The sequence below is a fragment of the Seriola dumerili genome, unplaced genomic scaffold (assembly GCF_002260705.1).
Source record: "Seriola dumerili isolate Sdu_G_001 unplaced genomic scaffold, Sdu_1.0 BDQW01000068.1, whole genome shotgun sequence".
In the NCBI taxonomy this organism is placed as follows: Eukaryota; Metazoa; Chordata; class Actinopteri; order Carangiformes; family Carangidae; genus Seriola; species Seriola dumerili.
In genome coordinates, this window is record NW_019174323.1 from 10,454,110 (window position 1) to 10,474,109 (window position 20,000).

General features: G+C 39.9%; 1 protein-coding gene across 1 annotated transcript in view; it reads right to left on the reverse strand.

Annotated features, from left to right (window-relative positions):
• The window catches only part of LOC111219615 (protocadherin-15-like), a 131,866-nt gene that overhangs the window by 64,595 nt on the left and 47,271 nt on the right, over positions 1-20,000 (reverse strand). The window contains exons 18-24 of the mRNA XM_022742330.1: positions 17,746-17,874; positions 9,126-9,245; positions 8,773-8,958; positions 6,941-7,177; positions 5,511-5,627; positions 2,810-2,950; positions 662-774 (exon numbers count right to left, since the gene is read on the reverse strand). Coding sequence (XP_022598051.1) covers positions 662-774; positions 2,810-2,950; positions 5,511-5,627; positions 6,941-7,177; positions 8,773-8,958; positions 9,126-9,245; positions 17,746-17,874 — 1,043 coding nt within the window. The remainder of the gene's footprint in view (positions 1-661; positions 775-2,809; positions 2,951-5,510; positions 5,628-6,940; positions 7,178-8,772; positions 8,959-9,125; positions 9,246-17,745; positions 17,875-20,000) is intronic.

A 20,000-nucleotide genomic window follows, 5' to 3' on the forward strand; every position in this document is an offset into this window, starting at 1 on the left:
CTTCAAGGCTCATCTTCCCCTTCCTCGTGCGGTTAGCTACATGTAACCACTTACAGATATATTAAATGAGATCAATCTTTTTAAATTAAGATAAAATCTAAATATGGTAATTAAACATGAATTATGTTAATCATGAGCATCTTTCCAACCAGATGAGGCTAGATCATTCTTAAGATTTTCATCAGATTAAACCCAGATTTTTCTGCTTACTTTGTTTTTTTTTTTTACAGTCTTTAAATGTATTTTCATTGTTAGTTACATTACCTCTCTATAAAGTAAGTGGTGGAATTGGCCATTACTGGTCTGGATTCAAATGGCATTTACACACACAAGGGAGACAAGAGTATGTGTATATTGCATGTAATTTGTGTGCATGTGCATATATCACGCATTACATAATCCACAGGCATTTTGAAGTTTAAACATATTTGTGACCGTACAAACATAGCTACAGCAATCTATAGAGAATAGCTGCAAAAACTGTTTTCTGCCCCCAGTGATCCATTCATTCTGAACAACCCTCTGGGACTTGTATTACTTTGATGTTCTTAATGTTACACCCAGTAAAAACAGGTGTTACATCAACCACAACTGAAATATTAATTATCATACCTTTATAAAATAGCACATACAATGTGTGTTAGTGTGTGTGTGTGCGTACCTGTATTCTTCCTTGGTGAACACAGGAATGACAGAGGGCTGAAGGACTGTGATCTCTACTAGAGTTGTGTTTTCCTTCACAGGCTCACCATCATCATAGGCCACCACCACCAGCTGTGACAGACACACACACACACACACACACACACACACACACACACACACACACACACACACACACACACACACACACACACACACACACAGGTACAGGTAAGGACAGAGTCAAAACAGTAGATTTAGTAGATTTCCACATGCTTGTTTGCAAGTGTTCTGTTTCTGCCCTCTAACATTGTAAAGGGATCAGTTCACAGTATGTTTCAGCCTGCGTGCAGTGTGGACAGCCAAATAAATTGATGCAGCTAATGCATGATAGGCCAATAATAAACCAAAATAAATGTCCACATTTTTGTCGCCCGCTATCTAAAAGCACATTATTTGCATGGGAATTGGAGAGCAGGATGAGTGTGTCCCACTGGTGTCCTTATTTGTTCCTGCTTAGCCTTTCTTCTTCATTTAATTGGGGGGTAACCGCTGTTAACTAGACCCAAAGGAGTCGTAATGAGGGCTAAACTTAAATATCAAGACACTGAAATATTGTGCTTCCACGCTCATATTTAGCTGGCAAATTGTCACTGATACTGCATTGCCCCTTCTTTATATTCATACAGTAATTCACACTTCAACCAGAACCCCACTAAAATGCATAGATTACTCTCTTACTGCTGGAAACTTACAAACGTTACTGGAACATGTGGTGAATAATGAAGTACCTTGCTCAATAGCACAAATCCTTTTTTTTCAGCTGTGCTGAAGATGTGCATTGGTTTCTCGTGACAGCCTTGCACACTTGCTTGCACATGCCGACCTGCTCTGAACCAAACATGCTGTTTTCAGCACCTAAAGCTGTAGTAGCTCTGTAATGTCACAGCAATCAGGCACTTGCTATATGTCAATGAGACTATCTAGCTGTTTATCTGTCCTTGAAAATATGATTCCACGAGCAGTGTTTATCTCAGTCATAATCCAAAGATTGTGCGCAGTGTTGGACTGATTCATTTTGTTTGAGTTACTGGGAGCAAACGAGGTAGAATGAGTCCCCTGAGTGACATCTTCAGAGGACGCTGTATCCTTGTTGTGTTAATTAAAGCCCAATGAAAAGATGAAATTAGCATGGCCCAAAGCTCCATTGAGGAGCGCAGCTGGGAAAAGGCAGTTTTGAAACTAATAAGCTACTGCGGTACACTTTACTGCGGAATACTCTGTGCAGTGCATAGGGATTTATAAGGCTGCTCTACACAAAGACACCTTTATGTATACTAATGCTACAGGTAAGCAAGTAAAATCTGAGATTAATGATCAAATAAATTTTTAATGACTCAATTCATGTGATGTCGTCCCAAAGCTCCACCCACTAAATACAGAGCAGAACAGGGGGATGCATCAGATAAATCTTCTCCCGTAATGATGTCTCTATCAAACTACAGCCCTGGTGCCAGTGTCTCCAGTTTGAATACATCAGTTTGATTGATTGGGAATTACATTAAAAGATGCTGCATACTGTACTATATTATTATATATATATTACATTGTGATATATAGTAGACTCACCGCCACATGGCTGTATTTAATACATTCACTACATTACAGCCTGATGGGAAGTTAATTTCCAGTGGGAGAATATTTTACTACTGTTTCACTCTATCCTAGATGGACATGTTTTATAACGTCTATAATGGAAGGGAAAAATAAAAAAAACATTTCCTGTGTTTTTGGTGCAAAAAGTTTGCAAAACAGGGCTGAGACTGCAATAGGCATCCAGTTCTGTTTTTTGTGTCTTTAATAAAACGAAATGTCTGCTTGTGATGCACCTCTCACAGGGCGTGAGGCAAGTTGTCAGCAGATTTAATTAGATTAAAAGTTTAATTTCAATAGGCTGACAATGCCACTCATGCCTACAAAAAGCAAATATTAGAGCAAAGTCACCAAGTGTAGGATCATGTTGTGTTACAGAATTAGTTTTTCCTAATTTACTCCCCAGGAAATCCTCTCACAACCCTTTAAATTCATCATGTGTCAGGTGGCAGTCCTGACCCCAGCTTACAATACAGCGTACATCATGGGTTAAATTGTGTTCATGCATACTTACGCTGAACTTGAGGTTGGGCTCCTCATTAAGATTTACTCTGGTAATCACATGTCCCGACTGTTCCTCCACATCAAATATACTGGCAGAATATGGATACGCTTCCTGGTCCACTTTGTAGCGCACTAGACCCGCCGGTGTTCCCTGTGAAGAAAACAAATACAGGATGTACTTTGACATTAGGATGACACATTTAGATGAATATTGCATTATAGGATGAAGTTTCACTTGTGTGGTTTCTGGGAACTGCCACTCTTGTGGATTTTTTTTTTCTTGCAGAGCAGCCTCAAATTAAAGCAAAATGTTACAGCATTTAATATCCAAAGCAATTAGTTTGGACCCAGATGTCAAACAGTAACTCCTTGTCCAAATCCTCATGAAGCAGTTCAGACACACACACACACACACACACACACACACACACACACACACACACCACTCGGGATAAATGAGCTCCAAGTTTAGGGACTGTAATGATCATAAATTAACCTCTCAAGTGTTATTGATAATGAGCGGCCATCAGTTAGTAAAACTAATTTGCCTGAAAATGTCAGGAAATACATAAAATCACATTATTTTGTACAGTATCTGGCAGAGATGGTATTAATGAGTTTGCATTAATGAGTACATGTTCCAAGGGTGAGAAAGTAAATCAACTTTCTTTAGTTGTCAGGGGAAATGTTTTATAACACCTGTTTGAAGTCGTCAGGCAGTATGGTTTGAAGAAATATGTAGATGGAAAAAGTTAACTCCGGCACTCTGCATTTGCAGATTGTTACCAGACAACGTTAAGTTGATTAAACAAGAGAATGTGGTGCTGTGCTGTATAATGGTAGTAATGATGGTAAAATAACTTCATGTATTCTACAAAAGTATGGACAGCAAGTGCAAACTTTATTTATACAGCACTTTTCAAAACAGAAAGATCTTGGCAGGAGGAAGAAAAGCAGCTCATTATTGCTCCCAGATACTGTTTCTGTGAGAATGCTTATCTGCATCTGAATAGAACAGTATATCTGAAAGGATGGGTCACTTCCTGGCATTGTGACACTCTATTTGATAGGTCTGGTAAATATTTGTAGCAGGCCAGATCGCCAGCTCACAGTTCCCTGGAACTGTGCTGTATATCATCTGAAGTCTTGGCAGTATGTCCGACTTACTGAGCGACAACTTGAGCTGGTCACTTACTGCTAATAAAACTGAGCTGTTTGCTTTCACCTCCATTGTTTTCTCATGAGGTGAGAGGATCTCCCTACGTGTCTTAGTCATGATGACTATGATTACATCGTTTTGATTAAGGCTATGAATCTGATATGTTTGACAATGACTCAGTTATATTGCTGTTACAGGACCAGAGTCTCATGTTTACAAGACAGGTGCAACTCAGCTACAATGGCAGTAAACAGGAAGGTATCCAAGGTAAACAGAAAGATCTCTAAGGTCATATTCCCATTAAAAAGACTCTTCATTTACCGCGACACCACTAAAAGATTCAGTGCTGCAGCGTCAGCATCATATTACAAGTTTACACAAACTTAAAAAGTCATTAGTAAACAGTCATTAATTTTTCTCTTTAACTGTCACTTCTCCCGAAATAAAAGTTAGATTTTGTAGAAGCACTGCAGTTGTGTGCGGTACTTCAGAGTCGTCTTCTCCAGCGTAGCTTCCATTAAATAACAACTTGTAGTGAGTCAGCAAAAGTTCATACTGGCAAATACTCAACAATTTGTACTTTAGAGGTAAAAAGGGTCTGATGGGTATATGGGTATGTGTTCAAACGCACACACACACGCACACAGACACACACACAAACACACACACACACACACATATATACTGTATATACACATAGAGAGAGATAGATATGTAGGTATTGATGCTATCAAGTGCCTTGTTTGAGCACTGGGAGTTTTATTGTACAGTTTGGCTGGACAGTATAATATTGCTTTTGAGAGTCTAGCTTGATGCTTAAACCTCAAGTGTGAACCCATTCAGCTGATATAGGAAGACAGCGAGCACATTAGTCAAAGGAGAATGGGACTTTTAAAGAGGTTTCTGGGGCAGCATCACCAGTGTAGAAGATCTCTCGCACAGAGGTGGGGGAGTGACAAATAAGACCATGGCTTGTTGAGCACTAATACAAATAAATACCGTTATTTTTCTTTTGTCTTTGTCATGAATATTTAAAGTATTTGCTGATTTACTATACGGTGACATTGATAATTTACCAGTTGGATGTTTTTTTGTTTCCAATAAAAAATGAGAGCCATTTTTCACACAGCCGCTGCATTCCAGATCTGCATCTTAACAAAAAGCTGCGTGACTCAGCAAATCCCTCTAAGATATTTTCACACACTGCACTTATGCAGACCCCTGCATGAGCATTTAACACCCTTTTAAAACTGGGGTTAACTGCGCCAGACTATCTAATGGCTCGCAATGGAACACTTTAAAGTGAGCTAACTTTCATTTTACAGCAAGCGGAATAAAACAGCCTATATTACAAGGATGTTTAGAGTTAGAAGCCCAGTTGAGTTATCACAGAGTGGCACGCTGGGGTAAAAAAAGAGCTACACTGGAGAAAAAATTGCAAGCACATTCAAAACACGCAGACAGACACACACACTGGAGACATACATACACAGTTTGTGGAGGAGACTACGAAAAACATTTTGATTGAATAGCAGCAGCTGGAAATGCTCACCACAGGGTCAGAGTCATCGGCCATCACTGTAGTTACGATGGTTCCCTTGATAGCATTAGGGGCAACCATTCCTCGGTACACTGACTGGCTGAATACCGGAGAAAAGTCATTCATGTCCTGGAGAGAGATAAAGACACACACACACACACACACACACACACACACACACACACACACACACACACACACACACACACACAGAGAACATATAAGCATTGTAGACATAGAGTGGATCTGGCTGTTTCTGTTTTTCAGTGAATGCCTCCCATTTTTAACAGTAATGTTGTAAACTGACTTATGTTGCTGCTTGCTCTCACTCGGATTCTTACGTTTCACGCTCTCTCTCCTGTCCCCAAAATGACTCACTGAAGTGGATTCATAGGTTTAGGAAAATCTGGCATCCACAAGGGAGAAAACGCAACAGCTGTTTCCGATAAAAACACCTAAAACAGTTAGCATAGCCCTTGAGCCTTATGCTAATGCTGACTAAAAAGTTCTTGAAGAGTTTGGTTTCATTTTGGCTTGGATTCAGAAAAAAAAACAAAAAAAAACATCAATTTATCTGTGAGTAAAATAAATGCAGCAGCGAGCTGAATAAATGGAGCGGTCAGGAAAACCTGTGTTTTATTTATTTTTTATTTCAACAGGTGTCAGCAGAACTAGAAAACAGCAGCAAGTTTGAAAGAGAGAGGACACAAACACAAGCAGGCTGATGGATGGATTTTAAAGCTTGTTTCACAGCTGTCAAATCGAGACACAGAAGAAAAACAATAAGTAAACAAAGATGCTGTGAAGAGGACAGAATTTGTCAGATTGTCGGTCTATAACTTTAAAGTTTCGGATTTCATCAACAAGATATGAACGCACTGTAGCTTTTCCACAGATATAGTGATTGTGCCTATGCATGCAAAGACACCTGTGCGGCCCCTGAATGTCAGTTTACCGGTTCCAACGGAATCAGAAACAGTCAACATTCCCTCTCCAGCAGCATCAGAGACAAAGAAGGAGGACAGAGTGGAGGCTCCACCATACTGTCATGAAAGTGCTACATCTGCTAAGGTGATGTGTTTCTTTCACTACAAATGCTGGTTTGTCTGATGTCAGTCACATGTTGAAAAAGACGCAAGAGGCTTGCTGGTTGGCTAAAGCACAGTGTAGGACAAGATTAAACTGTGATGAGAAGCCTTTGTTTTTGCTTGTATCTGTAATCTCGGAGGTAGAGGGCAAATTCTACAGTCGGCAGTTACAATATGCTCCGCCACAGTCAAGTTTCCTAAACTTCCTAACCCAGATAAATAAAGTTCAACTTTCTGCACCTCCCTTCTCTCAGAAAAGCTGGTCAGCCCTGCATTGCCTGCTCTGCCACCACGCCAGTTTACTGTACTTGCCCTTAAAGTGAAAACACACAAAACTCACAACCACACACTCACCATTATTCTGACAGTTACAGAGGCGAGTCCCGGAGGCATGGTCCCCTCTCTGTCCGAAGCCTCTACAGTGAACGTGTATGTGGGTTCTGAGTCAGTCAGCGCCTCATAGTCCAGGACCTTAAGAACCGAGAGCTCCCCCGTCACCGGGTCGACGTGGAACAGCTCGACGATCTCCTGGTCTGCGCCCTCAACTCTTATTCGATATGTGAGATTGGAACTGAGGTCGGCATCTATCGCCTACAAAGAAGGAGAAAGAAGTGAGTCACAGAGAGCAGAAGAAAGAAATATCCCTGCCTTGTAAGTTTTATGGCAAGTTGCATTTTTCATATTTGCCAGAGGGACAAACATCTACATGTGCTGGAGCTAACAGACAGCAGCATTTCCATTAGGGCAGTGTCATGTCTGAAACACCCTGTGGTGGTAACCTTTATAGTCCAGCTGGTGGCCTGTATCTTACTTTTCCTTCTGTAACTACTTTCCTGTGTAGCTAGAGGGAAAAGAAACACTTTTTCTACTTTACATTCCTCCACAACTCACAAGTGTGTCTCTGCAAGTGTTGTGAGATTACAATTCTGACTTTTTCAGAAGTCGCTAGTGCTGGCTGGAATCTAACTTGAAACTAATTTGGGCATTTCAAAGAAAATGTAGATAAATTACTCTAAGTAATACAATGCGTCTCATCATTTGGACTCGGGAACCAAATTTATGACTTGAATGGTTTTATTGAACTGACTTCAAGGTCCTGTATAATGTGTATAATGGAAAAATTTTGTACGTTTTGTCCTGGTTATTACATGATGTTTTTTATGGAAATTATGTTAAAAATAATCTTGCATATACAGTACTGTGCCAAACTTTTAGGCACTCTAGATGTTTATATTCTTATTGATCACGCAGTACTATCAAGGAGGCATCTAATTGGTCAAGCCAGATTCTTAAAGAACTATCTTCAGCAACAAGAAAAACAAGGTGTCCAGCTACAGATGGTCTGCACCCCACAGAGTCTTGATCTCAGAATCATGGGGACTGAAGACACTGAGACAGAGTAAATCCACAGAAGTGGCGACTTCTCTAACAACCAAACTGCAAAAAACCTTGACAAACTGAGTTCAAGCGAACCGGAGCCCCCTGGTGTGATCTAACCTTTTGAAATGCATTGTCCCTGTTGTGAACGCTTTCACCTTGTTAGCATTACTTTTGGTGTGTTCTGGTCTGTGCCAGACTCAGTCTTCACACTACAAATTATACATTGCGCCACCTTGAAAAGGCAATTTCTGGTGAGAGTTCAGTACAGTAAATGTAGCCAGACAGAAATTAGATATTTTATAGATATAGATATTCCATTTTTAGATAATAGATATTCAATTTTTTTTACATATATATGTACATAGCAAACATTTCTTATAAGAATCCCTTAAATTTGTTTTTTTTTTAAAAGGACTGTGACCAACATTCTGAGCTGAACATTTTCCAGTAGAAAAATAAACTTGTCAGTGTTCTCAGTTATTTAATGCAGCCTGCTTCAAAACTTTCTCAAAAATACTTTTGGCATCTCTGCACTGCATTTTTGTTACTTATACAGATAATGCTTACAAGCTAAAACCTGACAATACAATACACAACCTGTTCGATTTATTGGTCAGACTCTGGTGTTTAGTGTTTGCAAATTTATAAGATATTGAATCTGTCATTTTTCCAGACATTTTATACTATAGTATATCACTTCATAATAACTACTGAAATTATTATAACAACATTAAGTACTACATCTTCCGCAAGTAGACCAATCCATCCATCCATCTATCCATCCATCTATCCATCCATGCACTCACCTTTAATTGTAGTATGACGGTATCTTTGGGGCTGTTCTCTGGCAGGTTGGCGTTGTAGGTTTGTTGGGTGAATATCGGGCTGTTGTCGTCTACATCCAGAACAGTGACAGACAGTGTTAATCTGGATCGACGGGGGTCTACTGCACCATCCCAGGCTTCAACGATCAGAAAGTAGTGACCTTTCACCTTTAAGATGACAGAGGTTCATGGTCAAACAACAACACAACAGTGATGAAAAATGTTGACACTGTCATCTTTGCCGCTGATTACCGCTGTCTTTTTTTTTTTTCTCTTACACTCCCCAACTGTGACATTCATGTGAAATTTTGAATACATCTATCATGTCCTCTGACCTCTCTGTCCAGCGGCAAAGCGGTTCTGATTGCTCCGGTGGCGTTGATAGAAAACAGCTGCTGGTGGTTGACGAGCCGATAATGGACCTGACCGCTTGCCCCCAGATCCGGGTCTGTAGCCTAAACACACACACAGAGAAATAAAGCGCACACAGGCAATATGAAAAGGATGACTAAAGGTTTAAACGATTTGTTTTCAAATGCAGGCAACTAATCAGACTGACTTTGAAGCAAAGCAACCTTTTAATAAATTAAAAGTGAACTTTTTCTCAGATCAAACTAAATGTGTGTGTGGATACAAGTGGTTAAACTCTGAACCGCTTTCAATCTTGTTAACATTTACAAAGCCTTTCTTTTGGCATAGAAAAAAATATTTGCAAGTGATGACTGCATATTCGTGTGTGTGTGTGTGTGTGTGTGTGTGTGTGTTTGAAAGGGAGAGATACTGGCAAATGACAGAAGGGAATAATCAGAAACGTATTTCGCTTTAACAGGGAACTTTTTGTCAAGCTGGTACACCTCCACGATTCATTCCTATTAGCTCAGACCTCTTGGCCTTGTACTGTTCCATAAAGCACAGTATAACTTGGGTTCTTATTCAAACTTCAGCAAAAAGAAGCCATGCCTGCACACATAAGTGACAGTGTAGGTATCTACTGTCTTTCTTTGTTCTCTCTTCCTTTTTACTTCTTTTTTGGTGTTATTGCTCCTGTCAGTAGGTTTCACACAAACCTTTTGGACAATGGTGACAAACACAGACCTTGGGGTCTTTGTCTCACATTTCCCACAGCTCTCTCTTTTTTTCCGTATTGCTACTTGTCCAAAGGAATTAACTTAGTTTCAACTTGTAGCATTTATTAAGAGCTAATGAGACTGTGGTTCAAACATTCACTTGGAAAAAACAGTCACAGTACAGCACTGCTTTCATCTCACTACCTTTCGGTATCTGTGGACTACATTCAAACTCTGACTCCTTCTCAACATCGTCTCTTTCGGTTAATAAAATTAGGTGGTGAGAAGGTGACAAATTGCTATCCGGTGTTCCTTTCACCCTGTCTTGAGTGTTCATCCTGTCCGATCAGCATTCCCATGCCATTAAAATAGATGAGAGCAGAGCACAGGAGAGAAGCACAGGGGAAATATTAACATGTGAGTGTGTGTACACGTCTGTGTGTGTGTGGTGATAGGGCTTCCTTACAGTGCTTTTTGAGTCCAAAATTCCCCAAAAGAAAAGTATAATTTGGGGGTTAGTAGCGAGTGTTAAATAAAAATAAATAACATCAATCAATATGCTATACACCTGTTCTTATAGCTAATAGTAGGAAAAGTATGTGTGTGTTTATCAGTCAGAGCTGGAGTGGTCAGGACTCTGCATAACAAAATGATGAAGAGGATCATTTATGTTGTTATGATGTTAAAAACACAAAGTACCTTATGATTAAGGATACTCCTTATGCCATTTTCATTATGTTTCAGTGCTATCATCAGCAAAAGTCATGACAATAAAGTCTCAGCTCATCTCAACTTAATTATTAATAGCACTTGATCCAAAAGTGCTTTACAGCTCACACAGAGGAAAACAGAACAAACCCAGGGAGACAACACACACTAGACTACAAACAAAAACAAATTGAAAATAACAACCACAACAACAACAACAAAGGATATAAATAATAATATGATAAGAAATTATCTTTGACTAATACCAATAATATAGTGATCACTGAGGAATCTATTTGAGATCAAGCTAATGAAATTATGAACAGCTAAAACCCAGAACAGGTCTCCAGCCATGCTAGCAGGTCTGTCTGACTGTAGCCTACTTCAGCGCAGCGGTTTTTTGAGACAAATGCTAACAGCGGCATGCTAACATGTTTACAGGGACAATGTAAACATGTTGATGTTTAGTAGATATAATATGTACCACATTGACCAACTTGGTTAAGCATGCAGCTAGTTATCAGCTAGTTAGCAGTCTAACATTTGCCAGTTAACCATGACCAAATTATGAGACCAATGGGCCCCTGGGCACCAACAAGTAAAAGGCCCCTTATGCCCCTTTCACAGGGGCTCCTGTGAGACACAAAATGAATCTTTGTGGTTATTTAGCTTCATTTTACATCTTTTTGTGGTGGTCCTGCGTTTCTTTGTGGTCATTATGCATCTCTTTATGGTTGTTTTGCATCTCTCTGTAGTCTTCCCTTTGTATTCATTTTGTCTCTCTTCGCCAACAAGACATTTTAACATTTTAATAGTAACTTCTAACAGAGCGTCATTACCAGGGACGCCCTGACCCCTTGGGCTCCTGGACCTGTGCTCAGTGTGCCTGTTTAGTAATCCATCCATGTAATTAGCACTAAAAGCTCAGTACAACTGAGGCTCATGGGAATTTGTTCCAACGGTATTTGATCATTAAACAAAGTGTTAGAAAAACTGACATCCTGACAGCGATATACATTTGTCAAGGTATTTCAATCTGGACCAAAGAGGTGGCCCCTGCAGAACTATTTCTTACTGGATGATTTGCGTCAGTTAAGCTGTTGTTTACCTCAGTTTGGAACAAAATGGAAATTTCGACTTAAAGCAAACATATTTAGCATTGCATCAAATCCTTCTGCCAACTATATAGCCAAGGCAGCAGGGGGAAAAAGAAGAAATCATATCCGGGTGCACTTTGTTATGACTTGCAGTATCTTTGTATGTAGACTGTTTATATAAATGATGTAATAATTACATCATTTAAAGATTATAAATTGTAACTTTAATAACAGTGTCACAATTGTCAGTTAAATATGTGTATCTAAACCCTATTACTCAATTCATATTTATATTCCATTCTATTTGCTGTACTGTGTCATTTCTCGTCGTCGCAGTGACCCATTTTTTTCCCTGTTTTTGGATCATTAAAATTTCATCTCATCTCACACAGCGACTATTAGGATTAATAGAAATCAGACTCTGTCTTGCCAGTGTTATGTAGACTGTAAGAGAGCAGAATGAAGTCCTCTTGATATGATTTATGTTCGGAGATTCATCGCTATCTGGGTGTAAAACTGTGTTATAAATCTAATGGAGCATCCAGCTTTTGGGTGATTATCTTGAGTTGTTTGGAGAAGGTAGAGAGACAGAATGAAACATGGACAATGAGACAGAGAGAGAGAGGAGAGAGAGAGAGATTGAAAAAGAAAGGAGGGGGCTGAAGAGAGAGAAATAAATGGGGCTGGAAAGTGTGCAACTGTGGAAATTTTGTATATGTAAAAGAGGAGAGGTGGATGTAATGTGTGTGTGTTCATATGTTTATATTTCTACAGTATCACACATGCAATGTTGTAAATGAATGACGTGAATCATTACTCTAAAAGCAGATCGATACCGTTCTCATGTCTCACTGCAGCCAGCAGCCAGTTAGCTTAGCTTAGCATAAAGACAACAGCAATCCGAAGGTTGTGCGATTACTGTTGGTCGTGTGAGGATTAAGACACTGTGCACTAACAACACCATAGCTATTAAATTTTAGATTAATTGAACATTTACTGCCCATTTTTGGCAGATGTGAGGGATCGAGGTTTGTTTTGCTGTGAGCTTTCAGAAAAGTTCCCGATGCTGACACGAATGCTATTTGTAAGTCACAAGATAATTATGAAACATGAATGTGGCATTAAGCACAATTATTAACATGTAATCTGAGCAATGAGCCATCGTGGCAACCAGACTCCGGGAAGTTACTGGTCAGGGCCAAGAAACAGCCTGGCACCATGTGTGAGACCTTGTATGAGATGAAATATGTTAATTAATGGGTTTTAGAGGTTCTGGTAGACAAATATTGTTACCTTTGGACCTTTACTGTGTGTGCATGTATGTGTGCGTGTGTGTGTGAGAGACTCTCTCTCTGCCTCCATCCTCCCCCCTGTACTCTCTCTTCCTCTCGTGTGTTATCTCTCCATCGCTGCCTTTCTCACAGTTCTCTCAGCGTAATTACATTGCAATTTTGTTACCTTTGGACAGAGCCAGGCTGAGTGGTATCAATCTTCTCATCTCGCTGCGAGAGAATGAATAAGCCTTTTTTTTCCCGAAATGTCAAACCATTTTAAGTGGCACATTTTTGAGCTGTTGCCAACAGTGAATATACATTTAGAGTATTTAGGCTCCTTGACTATTTTTCAGCTCTTCTTTTTTTTTTTTTGCTATAAAAACATTTTTCCTTGTAATGTCAGCCCACTGATTGAGAAAATAAACTACAATTTTCTCCTGCCTACATAGAATATAAAGAATTACGAAGAGGACACATGATTGATAAATGACCGGGAATAGCTATTGTCCATAAAACCTTCCTTCAAGCTGCCGACAGTGAAGCTGTCATATCATTGCATTTTAGACACTGGATTAAATCCTTTAGATAGTTGGCTGAATTAATCGCCTTGATGTCAAACATATTGATGACTGCAGTTCCTGGAGTTATGTGCTATAGAAGGTGTGTGTGTGTGCGTGCGCATGTGAGCGTGTGTTTGCCTCCATCCTTTCATCCTGTACTCTCTCTTCCTCTTATGCCTTATCCTTCCCTCGCTGTCTTTCCTCACTGTTCTCTCAGCATAATTACATCGCCAGACAGTTAAAAGCCAGGAACACAATAGGATTAATGTCTCGCCTGCCTTACGTCTGCTGCTTTTCGACACACACAGACTGGAGAAAAAAAACAAAAAAAAAACAGCATCTTGAAACCTGAAATACACACTCGATCTCTGCTTTTCATATTCGGGTGCTCATACCTCTTTTCTTCCAATTTCCCTCTCTTTTTTTTTTCATCTGTCTTTTTATCACTCTCTCACCTCCACCTCTAATTTCATTCTGAGACACAAGGAGAGAAGTGCCTGCAACTGAAACTAAATTACTGAGATTTTTTCATCTGTCTCTGAGCACATTTCTTTTGCTGCACCAATAAACCATAAAGTCAGGGGTTATAACAGTGTGGGAGTCTCTTCTTACGCAGACAGACAAGCAATCACTGTGATATCTTAGTGTGTGTGGGTGTGTGTGTGTGTGCGTGTGAGTTGGTTTGCTTCTGTATCTGGGCTTGTTATTATTTTCTTTTAAACTGTTTCCCATCAGGTAGCATTTGTGCTGCACCTGAACTTCACTTCAGTATTCAATGGTACTTTACATGTACTTTTCTGCAGGAGGAACACACACTTACACATCCAAATGAGACATGAACCATAATATTTATCACCTATGTGCACTTAAAATGTATTTGCACTTGCTCTACTATATTTTGTGTTGGTACGGTTCAGAGTAGTGGTGCCCCCCCCTGCATGAGATAAATCTGAGAGGTTGTGATATGATAAACAGGACCGCTCTCCACTGATGTTTGCCTTTTTCTTGTAAACTTTGATCATTTTACCTTGTCAGGCCTCTAGAAAAAATACATTTTTACGAAAAGGAGGAAATAAAAGTAAACTAGTCCGAATCAGACATTTGTGACTGCTGATAAGGGGGTTGCAAGTAGACACCTCTTCATTTGAAGTTGTCACAGGGCAAAAAGACTGGAAAAAGTAGTTTAGAGAGCTGATATGTTAATAGAAATAAAAGAAGCGATATGCATTCTATATCCTTTATGTCCTTTTTTTCCCAATAATTTTTTTCTTCCTAACATTAATGGTGGCTTTCTTGGATGTGCCAAATCAGAGTGGATTTTTATTTCTGGTGAAATCCTGTTGTGGTAAATGGAAACACTGTTTGCCACACTATTAGTATGAAGAAGAGAATAAACAGTATGAAGAGAGACCGATACTAACTCAACCCTTCCTTCTGATGTTTTTTTTTCTCATGAATCAATTTAAAACAATTTACAAAGAAAAAAAAAAACAAAATCTACAGCTAAACAAGCCGGTTTTGTGCTGCATGTTGTTGCTGACAGCACATGTAGAGTGTAAACAACCAGGCTGGAGGGACAGGCAATCATGCCATGAGGGAACAGCAGTGTGCAATTTATTTTTTTCTGAATCCCAGCTAACAACTGCAGCAGGTGATTTCACTGATTCAATCCCCTCTCTTTGGTTGAAGGTGTGCAAATCAGCAGAATCATCTGGTGTGGTGTTGGACGGGAAGAAAAGCCTTCCAATCCTCTGTGGCACATGATTGCCTAACCCTGCTCTAAACTGATGGAGATGTACTCTGGGAGGCAGCTAGCTTGATATGAAATGTTTGGATTTTCAAGCTTCACATCATGTTATGCCCCGTTGGTTCAGCAGGAATGTCAAAAGATGGGCATCAAGGGCAAATTACAATACTACTGCAGCTCCTATGATGCAGCCTCATCCAGGGTTTATCCAGGTTTGGCTTTGTCAACATCACAGAAAACAAAAATTTTTCATTTAGTTACAGGAATCCATAAACCCTCCATTATATCTGCCACTATATACAGTAATGCAGATGAAGAATTAGTTTCAGGTTGTGGCATTTTAAAATACGCTATGTTACTAACCTCATTTACATTTGTTTTAATTCATACAATAAGGTATACATTCATTATTTTTGACTGGCTATAATTATTTGATGATCATATGACCTCTCTCTGAATTCACCCGGTCTTTTCTCCTCTTTAAAAAGGGACCACGTCTTCAACTCATGAAAGTCAGATTAGGAATGCAGCCGAACTCCCTTAGCTCTGTCGTCTCCCCTCTTCTCTCTCTCCCCGCCTCTCTTCCCCTCTCCCCACTGTCTTTCATTTCTCTCTGCCACCCAAGCATGTCTCACTTCATCCCCTCCTTCCATCTCTCTCTACCATACCAGCATCAGCAAACCAAGGTCAGGTCCATTCATTCTTCCGGAAATCTGTTTAATACCTACAGGTACGGACCCTGGTTTGGAATGAGGCCCAGAGTTGTGCGTTGCAAAGCCCGCTGAGGGATCATGCCGTCTGTTTTGGTTTGGAAAATATCCAAGGGTCCTTGAAGGGAGGAAGTTCAGGATTGGAATATTTTCAAGTGCCCCTCGCTAAAGATTAAGGTGGGTTTTGGGATGTTGAAACTGGACGATGCCCAAAGGTCTCAGTGACAGTTCAAATTTGGAATGCTTGGAATGAAATGTCCTATTTACAGATAAAGGTGGATTTACAAGTTTGGAATTGTGCCCAATGGTCCAAATAAAAAAAGCTATTGAGCTTTTAAGTTTGGAACCTCTTAAAAGTGAGACTTTTTCAAAACCAGAGACAAGGGTGTACAAGTGTCATATATTTATCTCAGGAGAAGTCCTAGTGTTCAACTAAGGAAGCATGATTAACATTTAGAAGCTGGCAAGGTGTCAGGCTGATCAAAGACCCCCTGACACCGGTGTATAAAGGCTATGAATTAAGCTTGGAGAAAATCCAAGCAAGTGTGCAACTGAGGGAGCATCTTTAAAGATCAGAGCCTATCAAAGTGTCAGATTTACCCATGACCCCTGTCTGGGGAATACACGAGTCAGTTATTAGGTCTGGAACAAGTCCAGGAGTCTTTGTGGTAAGTGGAGACAAGGCTGCTGATGCAGGTGAAAACGTATCCCACGGTCCTGAGGAGAGACCGTGTGACTTATGCATGTGCTTTTTTTTTTTTCTTCTCTCAAGTACAGTTGTGTCATATTTAGATTTATTTTTGCAATATACAGTTTCATACATATTTCATTCAATTCTAATCCAAAAGTTCAGTAACTTGAAAGAAAACACAGTAATGATTTGGTCATTGTTGACATTTTGTTTCTTGTGCCCCAGAGAGAAAACTAGTGAAAAAAATCTCATGAAAAAGTGACAACAAATCCTTTTTATGATGAATAATTTCCAGTTCTGTGTTTAAAATTAAATTTCAATGCCACATTTCTGGGAAGTAATATCTTAAAATCACAGGCAGACATTCAACCCTAATAGTCACCATCCTTACATATGCAAAAGGGGACACACATCTGAAATCCTTGTATCCTGTGTACTCACAAATATGCACACACATGCCTGCACACAGTCCTCCGAGTATAATACAGTCCTAATTATGAATGTTAGAGATCTCTGGTCCCCATTGTAAAAGATTATAAGAGCTAAAATTAATTAGACCCGCTGTGAATCTTGGTGTGCTGCATGCATATGTTTGTATGTGTTGTGTTAGACTGTGGCGGGAAACTCAGAGAGCTGGAGGGTAAATATGTATATTTCCTTCATGGCTGAGACATGATGTGGCACAATAACAAAAATAGCTGTATAACCAGTTTCAAACAAGCTGATCTGGACCAATAGAGAAATAACAGAGAGTGTGTGAGAGATGTGTAATCTGTCATTCTACATTGTCTCCCACAGCGTCGGTGGCGGGCCTTTTAATTGCAGATGTGCAGTCAAGAATTATTGATACAGTGAAACAAATTGCAATCTAAATTGGCTTTTTTGTTCATGACTCATCATTATGAAAAAGGATTAGTGCGAGCAAAAGCACACGAAAAGCTCACAAATAAATGCACAGTCATGAATGTGTGCTTAATGATCGCATTAGCATACAAACATGCACTCATAGAAACAGGTCATAATTTAACTTAAACATGTAGTGAGGTGTGAGGTGATGAGGAGGTTGTGTGTGTTTGTTTGTGTGTGTGTGCATCTTCCTACCTTGACTCGCCCAACATAGGCATGATCCTGCTCTTCGGTGACAGTGAGGTTCACTGGCAGTGAAGAATCGAACAGCGGGTCATTGTCATTAACATCTGTCACCACAATGTTCACCATCGCAGTGGAGGTCTACACACACACACACACACACACACACACACAGGTAGAATTGTGTTACTTCTCTGGTCACTTCTTAAAACATCTTAAACTGATATTTTTAAATTCCATTTAACATGTTTAACCAGTGTCACCAAGCAACTGATTATTAAGGTGCAGTAAAGAATTTTATTTCAGTATCAATAGCTTCAATAATAGCTTCTGTATGTAACAGACTAAAGACTGGGGACGTATAACATGAACTCAAAAAACTCTGCCAGAACAGATCAACAACCTTAACTGATCATCATTTGTGCAGGGGATTCAATAGATGACACTACAGTTAGTGTCACTAATTCACACTGTTTCATAACCAACAGCTAAAGCCCCCAGAAAAAAATGTAACCAAGAAAGTGCAGAGGAGGAGGAGGAGGAGGAGGAGGAGGGAGGGAGAGAGAGAGAGAGAGAGAGAAAGAGAGAAAGAGAGAGAGAGAGAGAGAGAGAGAGAGAGAGAGAGAGAGAGAAGCCAGTAGGAGGTCACCAATTTCTTAATTTGACTTTCATGAGAGCAGGAAAGAGAGCGAGTGATCGAAGATTTGACTTTTAAAGGAAAGGGAAGTGGGAGGAGGAGGAGGAAAATGGGGAGAGCTAAGCGATTCACAACAGTGGGATGAAAAGAGAAAAAGCAGTGTGTGTGTGTGTGTGTGTGTGTGTGTGTGTGTGTGTGTGTGTGTGTGCGTGTGTGTGTGTGTGTGTGCGTGCATGCGTGGGAGATTTACAATCACAGAGGTGACAACAGGCTATTGAGGTTGGCAGGGCACACGGTGATGCAAGTAATTTGAGGTTAAGAGCTCACAGTTGACAAAACGGTTTATCTGAATGCCAATATATGTAAAGTAGAATGAGCTCTGATAAAGCAGACTGTGAGGCAGACGCACACTCAGACAGACACAAAGCCAAAGAGATGCACTAAACTACATTTTGCATCAAGGGGGCTCTCAGCACATCGTTTTCAAATAACAGCACACCTATGAGTTTATTATCTTTCTGATGCCATGGCCAGCTGCCAAAGTGTAACTCACACCCTCCTGGAGACACCATGTTTTCAGGGTGTCAGATTTATGCATGGCATTGTACCTGGATTAATCAAAATAACAGTGTGAGAGTGTAATCAGCTGATGCATACATTACATGCTCATAGTTCTTGCAGTGCATGACAACTCAAATGTTCATAGTGCTAGTTCCCATGGTGGAATAGTAGGTGGTAAAAGGTTAAAAAGTCAGTACTCTGATTTCATCCTGTCTAGACTACAATGTGTTTTTGGCCTTATTCGAGTCTCTTCTTGCAAGGTAATCTCTCTGCAACTGAGATCAGTCTTGACTATTACTCAGCAACCACCTGCGGTAGAAGGAAATCCACCGTCGTCTGCCAGCTAAAAAAAACTCTGCCAGTATCACGAACTCGAGGCATGTTTCCCCCGCTTGCGCTGTGTTGTTGCAATTAAAAGATACAGAGGCAATATTTTATCTTTTACTTAAAAGTATTGCCTGTGTAACCATAACTTGATACAAAGACCTTTGTGCCAAAGACCTCCATTGTTGTCCAAAGATGACTGCAAACACAGCAGTAAGCCACACTGTTGCACTGGGTACTGAGCATGTTCCTTCATTACAATGAACACGGGCAGTGTAGTTTAATTTGAGTCAATTCAACATACATCATCCTGCAGCGGACCAAAGATGGAGCATGTAGCGTTAGTAGAGGCAGAGTGCTGAAATAGGGCTACAGCCGATTGGTTTCATTCATGCACAGTCATTGGCTCATTCCTCAGCTGTTTGGCTACCGGCTAACTAGTAACGACTAATCATATTTGTGTAGCTGTACAGCACAGCCATTACAACCTTGCACATCTTGCTATTACTCTGATTCCAAAGTAGTCCAACAAATGTGATGTTTTCTTCTGCTTGAGTATCATTTACTAAATAAATAAATAAAATAAAAAAAACTTATGTAATCAGTAGAAATATATGAGCTTGTGGCTGAGGGCCAAATAAAGATGTTAGAAAGTGTCGTGAAAACACATTGTCATTTTTTTTGTTTTGTATTTTTGTGCGATTTGTTGACATAAGAATTTTTTGGAATAATGCAAAATTCCTTA